Source organism: Piliocolobus tephrosceles, chromosome 16 (assembly GCF_002776525.5).
Source record: "Piliocolobus tephrosceles isolate RC106 chromosome 16, ASM277652v3, whole genome shotgun sequence".
NCBI lineage: Eukaryota > Metazoa > Chordata > Mammalia > Primates > Cercopithecidae > Piliocolobus > Piliocolobus tephrosceles.
The window spans coordinates 59,515,554-59,529,305 of record NC_045449.1 but is presented as its reverse complement, the minus strand read 5'-3'; the positions used below and the strand labels follow the sequence as shown (position 1 = coordinate 59,529,305).

At 38.6% G+C, this 13,752-nt stretch overlaps 1 protein-coding gene across 7 annotated transcripts in view; it reads left to right on the top strand.

Annotated features, from left to right (window-relative positions):
* CEP112 (centrosomal protein 112) overlaps positions 1-13,752 on the top strand; it is a 558,138-nt gene that overhangs the window by 334,152 nt on the left and 210,234 nt on the right. For all 7 annotated transcript variants that reach the window (XM_023212015.3, XM_023212013.3, XM_023212018.2 and 4 more), the window contains one exon: positions 9,352-9,582. In XM_023212015.3, the coding sequence (XP_023067783.2) occupies positions 9,352-9,582 (231 nt within the window). The remainder of the gene's footprint in view (positions 1-9,351; positions 9,583-13,752) is intronic.

Genomic DNA, 13,752 nt, shown 5'->3' with positions numbered 1-13,752 from the left:
CGTACTTTAATTAAGTATATGGACAAACGATTAATACTCTCTTACTGTATGTGTGGTATGCAATTCACTCATAACTCTAGTAGAAAACCCCAAAGACAAATCGATCACAATAATAGCTACAACAATCTGTTAAGACATAGGTGATTTTAAACTATATAAATTGAGAAAACCAAAATGTTTGTTGTGTATGTGTGTTGGGGGTGGGTGGAGTTAAAGTGTAGAATATTTTGTGTTTTTTTTTTTGTCTTTGTTTCTCTTTTATTTGTATCTAAGATAAGTTGTCATCTCTTTAAAATAACTTGTTATATCCACAAAGTATATGGGGAATTATTTTTGCTTTTATTTGTGTTATTTTGTCATTGGTTTCTCACTTAATTGCAGTGTTGTCAAAAATGTCTCTGATACCACCAATTTCTTGCAGTGTGTTGACACTTGTATTTATATATACATATAAATATAAACTTGCTTCACAGTTTCATAACTTTCCACATATAGATTTTATATGTTAAGTTCTTTCATTTAATATTCTATTTATTCCATAAATAGTTAATACATTTTTCATGAATGATGAAATCTCCTACGAGAATGGATTTGTCTGTTTTCCCCGTAGTTCAAATTAAGTTTGTTGTATATTTTCGATACAAGTTCTTTATCAACATATATGCTTTGCAAATATTTTTTCCCAGTCTGTGGCTTATCTTTTCATTCTTTTAACTGTGTCTTTCACAGAGCAGAAGTTTTCAAAATTTTAATACTGTCCAACTTAACAATATTTTTCCTTCATGGATTATGTTAGTGTTGTATCTAAAAACACATTGTCATATCCAAGGTCCACCAGATTTTTTCCTTTGTTTTCTTCTATAAGTTTTAACGTTTTGTGTTTTACATTTTGGTTTATGATACATTTTGAGTTTTTGTGAAATGTGTGAGATATGAACTTTATGTCTAGATTTTTTTTTTTTTTTTGCATTTGGATATTTAAATTGTTACAGCACCATTTGTTGAAAAATTCTTTTCTATTTAATTGCCTTTGCTTCATTGTCAAAGATCTGTTGATTCTATTTTTGTGGGTCTATTACTGGGCCCTCTATTCTGTTTCATTAATCTATCTATCTGTTCTTTTTTTTGACAATACCATGTTGTTACTGTCTTGATTAATAGAGCTTTATTGTAAGTCTTGAAATCAGATAATTTGAATCCTCCAACTTTGTTCTTTTCTTCAGTATTATGTTGGTTATTCCAGGTCTTTTGGCTTCCCATATGAGCTTTAGTATCAGGTCATTGCTAGAAGTTTATTTGCTTCATGGTGCTGCAGACTGTATAAGCATGGCATCGGCCTCTGCTTCTGGTGAGGGCCTCAGGAAGCTTCCACTCATGGCAGAAAGTGAAGGAAGAGCAGGCACGTCATATGATGAGAGAGGAAACAAAAGAATGTGAGGAGAAGATGCCAGACTCCTTTAAACAACTGACTCTCGCATGAACAGAGAACTCTTTCCTCATTACCACGAGGATGGCACCAAGCCATTAATGAGGGATCCACCCCCATAGCCCAAACACCTCCCACCAGACCCCACCTTCAACATTTTAGATCACATTTTAACCTGAGATTTTCAGGGACAAATATTCAAACTATATCATCTTTCTTCACAGTTTCATATTTTTCTGTATATAGATCTTATGCATTAAGTTCTTTCATTTAATTTTCTATTTTTTCCATAAATCATTAATGTTTTTTGTTTATTTGTTTTCTTGAGACAGAGTCTCACTCTGTCGCCAGGCTGGAGTGCAGTGGCATGATCTAGGCTCACTGCAACCTCCGACTCCCTGGTTCAAATGATTCTCCTACCTCAGCCTCCTCAGTAGCTGGGATTACAGGTATGCACCACCATGCCCAGCTAATTTTTGTATTTTTAGTAGAGACGGGTTTTCACCATGTTGGCCAGGATGGTCCCAGTCTCCTGACCTCTCATGATCCACCCTCCTCAGTCTCCCAAAGTGCTGGGATTACAGGTATGAACCACTGCACCCAGCCAATGCATTTTTCAGTATAATTTTTCTATTTGAACATCACTATTGAACTGAAGTCATTGCATACTGCCTATTGCTGGCAATTAAAAATGTTTTCCTCTCAGTTACCAAAACATACACTGTTGTTCACACTGGAAATGGATTCAGTGTTTCTGTAAAGCAACTAGGAAAAAACATTACAAAGGTATTCCTGTACTTTGACTTAACTCTCTTTCTCTTTTTGGGCCTCCCCATTTTCTGCCACATAATAATATTGAATTAAGCCAATTGACCCTACACTGACCTCTCAATATTCAAATGAAAAGAAGAGTCACACGTCTCTCACTTAAAATCAAAAGCTAGAAATGATTGCACTTAGAAAGGAAGGCATGTTGAAAGCCAAGACATGTTGAAAGTTGTCTTGTGCCAAATAATTAGCCAAGTTGTGAATGCAAAGGAAAAGTCCTTGAATGAAATTAAATAACTGAAACTGCTACTCTAGTGAACACATGAATGATAAGAAAAAAAAAAAAAAAAACAGCATTATTGCTGATACAGAGCAAGTTTTTGACATCTAAATAGAAGATCAAGCCAGCCACATTATTCCCTTAAGCCAAAGCCTCATTCAAAGAAAGGCCTTAGTTCTCTTCAATTCTTTGAAGGCTGAGTGAAGTGAGGAGGCTGTGGAAGAAAAGTCTGGAGCTAGCAGAAGTTGCTTTATGAGGTTTAAGGAAAGAAGTCATTTCCATAGCATAGAAGTGCAAGGTGAAGCAGTAAGTGCTAATGTAGAAGTTGCATCTAACTATTCAGAAGATCTAGCTAAGATCATTGATGGAAGTAGCTATATTAAACAACAGATTTTCAGTGTAGCCAAAGAGCCTTCTTTTAGAAGAAGATGCCATCTAGGACTTTCATAGCTACAGAGGAGAAGTCAGTGCCTGGCTTCAAAACTTCAAAGGATAGGCTATCTGTCTTGTTAGGAGCTAATGCAGCTGGTGACTTTAAGTTGAAGCCAGTACTCATTTATCATTTTGAAAATCCTAGGGCCTTTAAGAATGATGCTAAATCTAATATGCCAGTGCTTTCTAAATGAAATAAGAGCCTAGATGACAGCACATCTGTTTAGAGACCAGTTTACTGAATATTGTAAGCCTACTCTTAAGACCTACCGCTTAGAAAAAAAGATTTCTTCCAGTAATTACTGTGCATTGACAATGCACCTGGTCGCCCAGGAGCTCTGATGGAGATGTACAAGTAAATGAATGTCATTTTCGTGCCTGCTAACGCAACATCCATTCTGTTGTCCGTGGATCAAGGAGTCATTTTAACTTTGAAGTCTTGTTATGTAAGAAATATATTTCATAAGGTTATAACTGCTATAGATAGTAATTTCTCTGATGGATCTGGGCAAAGTAAATTGAAAACTTTCCAGAAAAGACTCACCATTCCAGATGCCATTAAGAACATTTGTGATTCATGGGAGGGGGTCAAAATATCAGTATTAACAGGATTTGGAAGAAGTTGATTCCAACCCTCGTGGATGACTTTGAGGGGTTCAAGACTTCAGTGGAAGTCACTGCAGGTGTGATGGAAATAGCAAGCGATCTATAACTAGAAATGGTGCCTGAAAATGTGACTGAATTGCTGTAATTTCAAGTCATCTGCCGCAGTCTCAGGATCAATCTTGAATGGATGAGGAGCTGTTTCTTATGGGTGATCAATGAAAGTATTGAGATGATCTGGTGAAGATGCTGGGAACACTGTTGACCTGACAATACAAGATTTAGAATATTAGATAAACTTAGTTGATAAAGCAGTAGCAGGTTTGAGAGGATTCACTTCCATTTAGAAGAAAGTTCTACTGTGGATAAAATGCCACAAAACAGCTTTGCATGCTACAGAGAAATCTTTTGTGAATAGAAATCAATCAACATGGCAAACTTCATTTTTGTCTTATTTTAAGAAATTGGCACAGTCGCCTAGCCTCCAACAACCACCACCATGGTCAGTTAGCGAGCCATCAATATCAAGACAAGACTCTCCACCAGCAAAAAGATTAGGACTTAAGAATGACTTCGATGATTGTTAACACTTCTTAGCAATAAAGTATTTTAAATGAAGGAATGCACATTGTTTTTTAGACATAATGCTCACTGAATAAACTGCAAGCTTGTCCAACCCACCTTATTTTGTTGTTGTTGTTCTGTTTTGTTTTGCTTTAGGCTTTTAGCAGCCAGAAGCCATGGTTTTTAAGTTTCTGTCTCTAGTGATAAGCAGAAAAGAGGGATGAGGAAGGGGCTTTACTGGCCCAACCAGAAACAGAAACTAAGAACCCATGACTGTGTTCTCTCCCTTGGACACTCCTGAATAGTCTATAACTTTTATATGCACTGGGAAACCAACTAATTTATGTGACTCACTTTATTGAGATATCTGCTTCATTGAGATATTTGCTTCATTGCAATATTCACATCACTGCAATATTTGCTTTATTGAGGTGGTCAGGAACCAAACCCACAATATCTCTGTGATATGCCTGGACTGGGAGGATGAAATACCAGGGAGCCGCTAAATATGACAAATATGCTAATAAATGGGAATTAAATTAAAAATGGGTACATAAAACACTTTTATGTACATTGACAGAGATTGAAATTCAATTTGGGATGGTCTCAGTGCTTTTGGAAAACTAACATTTTTCCTCATTTTAAAAAATTGTCCTAGTGGGCACAATGTATAAAATTTGGTTGGTGGTTATGCTAAAAGCCCAGATTTTCCCACTATACAATATACCCAAGTAACAAAACTGCACTTGTGGTCCCAAATCTATAAAAATGTCTGTAGTTTTTAATTTTCAAAAACAGACATTATGGCCTTATGGCTTTTGGATGTTAACTTTGTAGAAAATTGGGGGATAGAAATGCATAATAACAAATTAATAAAGTACAATAAATATGTACTCTTTATGAAAAATTCTTAATACTTTGAGATGATACAGTATATGATAAAAAGCAGACTTTCAAATCAGCCTGAACTTGGATAAAATCTTACCATATCTATTTTTCTCAGACTCCGTTATTTAGATGTTGTCGCTTCTTCTGTCCTCCACAAATACTAGCTTTTCTTTTACGTTTTCTGTATTATTATCTTTCTCTGCTGCCTCCAAGGGAGTTCTTCAGTCTTACCATCCTTCCAATGCACAATTCTATTCTTTGGCTCTAGCTAACTTGCTCTTTTTCCTATCATTTTCACTTTTTCCTTCTTTTATGACTTATTAATTGCAGCTTCACGTCTGTAACTTCTTCCATTACACTTTTCAGTATATTAAGTATATATGTTACTATTTGTGTGTTTCTTATGGACTTTTTTTGGAGGTAAGATCTCCTGTCACCCAGGCTGGAGTGGTTCACTGTACCCTCCTGGGCTCAACTCATCCTCTCTCCTCAGCCTCCTGAGTAGCTGGGACTACAGGCACACCCCACCACACCTAACTAATTTTTGTATTATCTGTAGAGAAGGAGCTTCACTATATTGCCAAGACTGGTTTTGAACTCCTAGGCTCAAGCAATCCACCTGCCTTGGCCTCTCAAAGTGCTGCAATTACAGGCATAAACCAACACACCCGGCCTATTATGCACTTAAAAAATTCTTGTTTCATCTATTCCAATTATACTGCTTCAGATAATATATGTTATTTAGGTGTCTCTTTTTGGTAGTAGTTTTGCTCCTCAGGTTTATTTACTTTGGCCAGGGAGCCCATTTTCCCCTGGGACTATCAGATATCCTGACTGGGGAAAAGCAGAAGGCCCACCCTTAGTCCCTGAACTGTTGGATGAGCTTATGGAAGGAGGAGATTATGAACCCCAAGACAGAGCCCTTCATTGCCGTACCACTCCCTTTCACAGTTACTTCATCAGGAAAACCTGCTGCTCGGGAATTTACCTAAGATCCTAGAAATAAGTGTCTAATGACTCAGTCATTAGTCCTGGGCATTTGGAGGGAAGGGTATGGAAGGGGGAATTCCCAGGAAGTTCACAGAAGTCTACGCCTGTTTTCTTCAATTCCTCACCCAAGGAAGGCTTTACTTTCCTTGGTATTGACGACTGATGTCAACATCACGTTGAGTTCTTGCTCCCAGCATGGTAATGGAACAGATATGATTTTACCTGGTAAAAGAGAGAGACAAGAGCAGAAAGTAAAGCATTCCTGCAACCCACCTTCTTACAGCAGTTTTCTATTACTTTCTTCCCCAGGCTGCACCCCCTTCCCTTTTGCACAGGTATATTCTCCAGTTTGGGACTGTTGTTATTTCACCCAGGAGCTTCTCAGAATTTGCTTTTGTTATGTTTATTATTGTTATAATCATTAGTATCTCAGATTCATGCTTCCTGTGCTTTCTCCAGGATTGATTTTGGGGAAGGGAGCCAGCAACCCATCCTTGTCTGCCATGTTGATATCCCTGAGCTTTTTTTTTTTTTTTTAAATGTTCTGCCTCCCAAAAACATAACTGTTGTCACTGCTAAAGTCTATCTGCTTTTAGAAGATGTATCCCCTGTTTCAGAATCTGATTGCATTGACTATCTCTTCTCTTGGGTTCAAAGGAATCATTATAAAACAAAGAACAAAAGGTAAAAGACTGTTTTCATGGACAACTGATCTACAGCTGATTGTGGATATATAGATATCAATCTATGAAATAGAGAAACAAATAAGTGTTAAAATATTTCAGAGATTTCCTGAAGAAAAAATGGCTAATTTTTCCACTTCAGGTTTATAAGGATCAGCCTTTTATGTGAAGTCCTCTTACACGTTCCTTTGCGACTAGTCCAAGTAACCTTTTCTTAGGCTGGACAAAAACGGAACATCCTATCACCTCCAGCCTCGAAGGCTCAGGTTTTCTTTCCTCTAACATAAATGTTTTTGTTCTAGATGTCCTTTCCAGTCTAGTGTAGAGAGGCCACAGGGTTAATAGTTGAGCTAATGTATACTGAACACTATCCAAAATAAGGAAAAACTTTGTATATTAATATCTATCATACTGGGTTGTTACAAAGATTAAAATAATCTGTATAAGATGCCTGGTGCAAAGTAAACACTCAAAATTATAGCAATTATTATTTATCATGTAGAAATCACAAAATTGTTAAAATTAGAAATAGGATGTATATAATATTTATATTGAAAATGAAATAATTCTTGTAGATATTTTGACCAAAGCAGCTTCTCATCATTTAGCTTTGTATTCTTATTCCCAGCATCATAATGTGACGTTTGGATTCCTGTCACTTTTTTATCTTTCTGGTTTCCAGTCAAGGAAATGTTGGTTTATGCAGTGCTTGTTGAAGCTACATCAGGCATGAAATGAAACATTTATCATTGTGTTTTGGAAAATGTTGCATTGCTGACTAATGTGTTAGTGGCAATAAGTAAGTAATAGAAGATTTCAACAATGTAACAAACTTGACATGATGGGCATATATAGAATATAGCACTGAAAACTAGAAAATACAGAATACACATTTCTTAGTAATCATACATGAAGCTTTTAAAAAGCTGGCTACCTAACTTGCCATCAAACATTCTCAAAATTTGCAAAGAATTAATGGGAGATAGACTACATTCTTTGGCCACAATGCAATTAAAAGTGAATGACAAAACAATAACCATTGAAGTCCATTTCCTGAGTTGAATGGTGTCCCCCTCAAAATTTCCTGTCTACACAGAACCGGAAATAGGATTTTTATTTTTATTTTTATTTTTATTTTTATTTTTATTTTTATTTTGAGGCAGAGTCTTGCTCTGTCGCCCAGGCTGGAGTGCAGTGGTGCGATTTCAGCTAACTGCAACCTCCACCTCCCAGGTTCAAGCAATTCTGTGCCTCCGCCTCCCGAGCAGCTGGGATTACAGGTGCCCACCACCATGCCCAGCTAATTTTTGCATTTTCAGTACAGACAGGGTTTCATATATTGGCCAGGTTGGTCTTGAACTCCTGACCTTGTGATCTACCCACCTCGGCCTCCCAAAGTGCTGGGATTACAGACGTAAGTCACTGTGCCCGGCCAGAAATAGGATCTTTGCAGATGTAATCAAGTTAAAATTAGGTGATACTGGATTAAGGTGGGCCCTAAATCCAGTATGACCAGTGTCCTTATAAAACAGAGCACCACAGAGACACAGACATCCAGAGAGAACAAATCCATCTGAAGACAACGGCACTGACTGGAATGATGCATTTACACACCAAGGCACAGTAAGGATTGTCAGGAAATACCAGAAGCTAGGAGACAGGCATGGAACAGCTTCTCCTTCAGAGTTTCCAGAAGGAACCAACTCTGCCAACACCTTGATTTTAAGACTTCTAGCCTCCAGAACTAGGAAAGAATAAAATTCTGTTCTTTTAAGCCATCTAGTTTGTGCTACTTTGTTATGGCAACCCTGGAAAACTAATATGTCCCATATGCTTGGGAATTAAGAAACATACTTCTAAATGGTTCATAAGTCAAATAAAAAAATCATAATAGAAGTTAAAAAAATATTTTGAACTAAACGGTAATGAAAATACCACATATCTAAACCAAAGAGATGGAACTAAATCAATAGTCAGAGAGACATTTGCAGTCTTACATTTATAAATCAGAAAAGAAGAAATGATAAAAATAAATGAGTTAAGTATCCAAAATAAGAAGTTAGAAGAAGGAATACAAAATAAACCTTAGGAAAGTAGGAATAAGGACATAAAAATAAAAGCAGAAATCAATCAATGAAAAGCAAAAATCCAATAGGGAACAATGGATGAATTTCAGGAACATGGTGATGTTGAATATTTGAAAAAGCAAGTTTCAGAAAAATACATGTAATCTTCCATTTACACAGATATTAGAAACAAGTAAAACTAAACAATATGTTGTTTAAAGATCCAAATGTATGGTAAAATGTTCCAGGTGGTATTTGCCTCTGAGCTAGGAAGGAATGACATGGGAGTATGGAATGAAGGAAGTAGAGGAGGGAGGGAGGAAGGGAGGGAGGGAGGAGGGAGGGAAGGAAGGAAGGAAGGAAGGAAGGAAGGAAGGAAGGAAGGAAGGAAGGAAGGAAGGAGGGAAGGAAGGAAGGGAGGGAGAGAGGGAAGGAAAGGGAAGAAGGAAGGAAGGAAGGAAGGGAAAGGAAGGGAAGGGAGAAAGGGAGAGGGAAAGAGGGAGGGAAGGAAGGAAAGAAGGAAGGATGGAGTGCAATCTAAGCTTTCTATTCCATATGTTTATATTTCATTTATTGGCCTTTGCCCATTGGTTCTTCTTTTGTGACTTTCTATTCATATCCTCTGCCCATTTTCCCATGTTTTAAAACAAGGTTATTGCCGACATGGAGGCCCAGGTTCACAGGTTGAGAGAAGAACTGATCAATGTGAACTCACAGCGGAAACAGCAGCTGGTAGAGCTTGGTCTTCTTCGTGAAGAGGAAAAGCAAAGGGCTACAAGGGAACACGAGATTGTTGTCAACAAACTGAAGGCTGAATCAGAAAAGATGAAAATAGAGCTGAAAAAGACTCATGCCGCTGAGACAGAGATGACACTGGAAAAGGTAAGATATTTGACTGGTTTTTTAATGGACAGTTGAAACCCATGTTTAAAATCCACTGCCACCACCCTTATATTTAATCTCCAAAGGTAGTAGACATGGCATTGCTCTTTAAATGTATAAACTCTTCAATCGAGGAATTTAAGTATCTTGCTCCTATGTCTAAGTACCAGTAAAATAATCTAGGGAATTTCCTAACTTTTCCCTTGACTTTCATGGAAGGGATTATATGGAAGATCCTATTCCATAGTAATTAAATACACATTGCAATAAAGTGATATTATAATATTGTCAAATATTATTTTGATTAGAAATACTGGGGCTGTATCCCTAAATTTTCCTAGATGGAGACTAAGTTTCAGATCTTCCCATGGTTGTCTAATAAGCTTTTCTAGATTTTACATTTTTTTTATAACAGTGTCACATAAATGATGACTTATTTTCCCAGGTTGATATTTCAGTGGAAATAAGAAAAGTGTTTTAGAATTATTTATTATCGGAATAAATGTCAATATACTGTTTATAAACATTTTGATTAGACTTATATTCAAGGTACAATCTCAAATATTCTTTCTTTTGATGTTCAGAAAAAGTATAACTATTTTATTCAGGTACTAAATGTGAATTGCTATTTCCAAAATTGCCTCTGTAGTTTCTTAAGACCAGTCTTTATCTTGGGAATGAAAAACTTGAAAAGGGTAACTTAAGAATCATCTAATTTTGTTTAATTTCTTTCCACCTATCCTTCTTTATCTTCAAATGGTGTTGAGCCTTTAAAGAGTATGCAATACCATACTAGCCATTACTTCATTGATTTTACATAGACTGAGATCCTAAGGTACTTGCTTTATTGTACCTTAATTCATTTGAAAGTCAGATTTCAGCAGATTTGGCCCTTGACAGCATAGCTCTGAACCCAGAAATAAATAGGAAAAAGGACTATAAATAGGCAGGAGTGAGCCTGACTTCTTGGGGGAACAGCAGGGAAGTGGTGTGTCTGGAAATGATGACTGAGAAGAAGAGGGAAAGAAACCTGAGGGCGTGGGTCCAGGTCAGGTAGGTCTGAGTAGGCCAGTGAGAGGGCTTTGCTTTGACTCTCTCTGAGTAGGGGAGCTTGGCAGATTTTGCACATAGGAGTGACATGATTTGACTCACACTTGAATGGGATGTCATCATCTGCTGTGCTGAGAATAGACTGAATTGACGGCAAAGGAGGAAGTAGAGAGACCAGTTAAAACGCTGTTGCAAAAATATAGAGGAAAGGTAATAGAGGGTTGGGTCTAGCCAGTAGCAGTGAAGTAGTAAAACCTGATCAGATTTGGGATATGTTCTGTAGGTAGAGCTGACAGCATTCACTGTTGCTTCATGGGATATGCTGGGCATGGGGAGTGGTGTGGAGCAGTCACGGGCAGCACCAAGGCTATTTTCCCAAGCCAGTGGGCAGATGGAATTCCTCTTTGCTGAAAGGAAGAAGATTACAAGACCAATAGGTTGGGCCACTCAGGACATGTTCAGGCTAAGTGGATGTTAGTGATAATTCCCTCACAGCAGGATAAAATAATAATGTCTTGATGCTAAAATATACAGGTCAGGAATTAGGGAAAGTTTTTGTTTTTTTCTTGAGACAAAGTTTCACCCAGGCTGGAGTACAGTGGCATGATCTTGGCTCACTGCAACTTCTACCACCCGGATTCAAGCGTTCTCCTGCCTCAGCCTCCTGAATAACTGGGATTATAGGCACCCGCCATCACGTCTGGCTAATTTTTGTATTTTTAGTAGAGATGGGGTTTCACCATGTTGGCCAGGATGGTCTCAAACTCCTGACCTTGGGCAGTCCACCCACCTCGACCTCCCAAGGTGCTGGGATTACAGGCGTGAGCCAGCGCACCCGGCCCGGAAATATTCTTATATGGTATAATCTCAGACTTCAATAACAGCAGATAAAAGAGAGACTGATGGAAAGTGAAAGTGAAAGTGGTGTTGCCACTTACCTTTTCTGTTAACTCTTGCACACACCTCACCTTGGCTTCAGTCGACTCTTCTAGCAGTTCAAAGTATTTCTAAGTAAATGTTCTTAAATGGCACAGATACCTGTGCACCTTGATTTAAGAAAATTGGATTTGCCAAAGTCAGACATATAACACATCCAATTTAGGCCTTAATTTTCTTGCATTATATTTTCACATTCCAAATGCCTCTTTGTAATAGGAGATGAACTTTGTCAAACGTAGGTTTATACATGATGCTAACTAATTTACAGGGTAAAGGTAATTTAAAAATTAGTATTAGAAACCTGAATTTTTATATCCCAGAAAGGCATTATCCCAGGCACTGTGGGTATATAAAACATGAGGGAGCAGGCCACTGTCCTCAAATAGATAAAATAATGGTGACTGCAAGAAAAATACTGCAAGTACACTATGCAGATGACTAGAATGCAAGACAGTGTGACTATAGGGAAAATCATTTTCTGCTGAGGAAATCAGGGAAAATTAATTGGGAGAGATGTCATTTGAATGAGACGTAAGTAACATAAGTAGGATTTTAACTAGTAGATATGTTGAGTGGCATTCTAAGTTAAAAGAGTAAGGAAAGCAAGAGCAAACAAAACCGTTTCCGTGACATAGAGGTTGATCAAGGGGAGAGTTAGCGACCAAGCTGAGATAGCTTCTGATCATCGAAAGTCTCTAAAGCTGTGATAAGCGTTTTTGCTTCATTTGGGTAAACAGTGAGGAGTTGCTGAAGGTTTTGGGGAAATGAAGTGTCAAGATTCCAGTGATTATTAGGAACGTCATCCTCTTGGTGTGGGCAAGGTGCGGTAGCAGCCGCAGGAGCTGACGAGGACTAGATTAATCCAGGCAGGAGGCCCTCGAAGGCACAGTAGATGTGCGTGAGAAGGCAGTGAGAGTATCGGCAGTAGCAAGGGGACAAAGGGGACATTTGAAAATCATCATAGAGATAGCACTGATTAGGCTGGTTAAATATAAATCGATCAGGAATGTAGAAGTTTCTGGTCGGAGGAGGAGGAAGCTGAACTGAGTTAAGAACATGTGGAATTTGAAGTGACACTCCACTTTCCCTTGCTGTTGACAGAATGCTTCTGGATATCCCAAGAGCAGGCAGGATTGGAGATAAACAGCTGTGGGAATCACCCACAGAGAAGGCCCAGCCTGTGGCCTTGCGAGTGAGTGGGACTGTTAAAGCAAGGGGGAAAGAGGAGGAGGGGGAGGGAGGGAGAGCGAGGGCAACTGTGAAGGAAGAACTTCAGGGTACAACTCTGTTTGAGAGGTCAGGGAGGAAACAGTCAAAGAAGGGTCACGAAGGTAGAAGGGACGTGAGAAGAATGCATTTTTATGGAAATAGAGGAAAAGACTATTTGGAAAGGGGGATTGTCAAGAATGTGACCCAAACTCAGGAAGGATGGGGGTTGAAGGAAGGTCACTGGATGTGAAACCACGAAGTCATTGATGATCTTGGACAGTGCGCTGAAAATGATCGTGTGCCTAGAAACAGGGTTACAAAAGATAAATCTGAGAGTAGAAGTGAGGGAACATTCTGTTGTTTGGGAAAATACGATGTTGAAAGGAAGATGCAGTTCCAAAGAGCAGCAGGAGTGAAAGAGAATATATTTGGGGGCTGAACATGTGTTGAGCATTTTGCAGTACATACAAAGGGACTAATGGAGAGGAACAGCTTAATGATGTGAAGAATCAGAGATCATGGATGGCTTGTGATCTGTGAGGTGGTGCAGGTGGGAATGGCATCCCCAGCACAGACCCAGCACAGGCCCACCTCGGCCCATGGCTGCAAGGCTGCAAGGGTCCATTTGTCTTTTCCCAGAATGTGCAACACTCTCCCCTGCCTCCAGGTCTTTGCAGCTGCTGTCATCCTCTGCCAGAATACTTCTCCACATTATTTTTTCAATGGTCAACCTCCTTGTCATCATTCTACACTCCTCAGAGCATCCTTCCCTGACTTTTTCATCCAAAGTCTAGCCTACCTGTACCACCTATTTTTGTCCCATTGTCTTCATAGCTCATAGCATTACCTGAAATCATCCTTTTATTTGTTCACTTGTTTATTTCCTCCCACCCACTAGAACATAAGCTCTGTTAGCAGGACCTTGTTGAGCTTGTTTACTTCTGTACCACCAGTGCCTAGAAAACCCAGCTC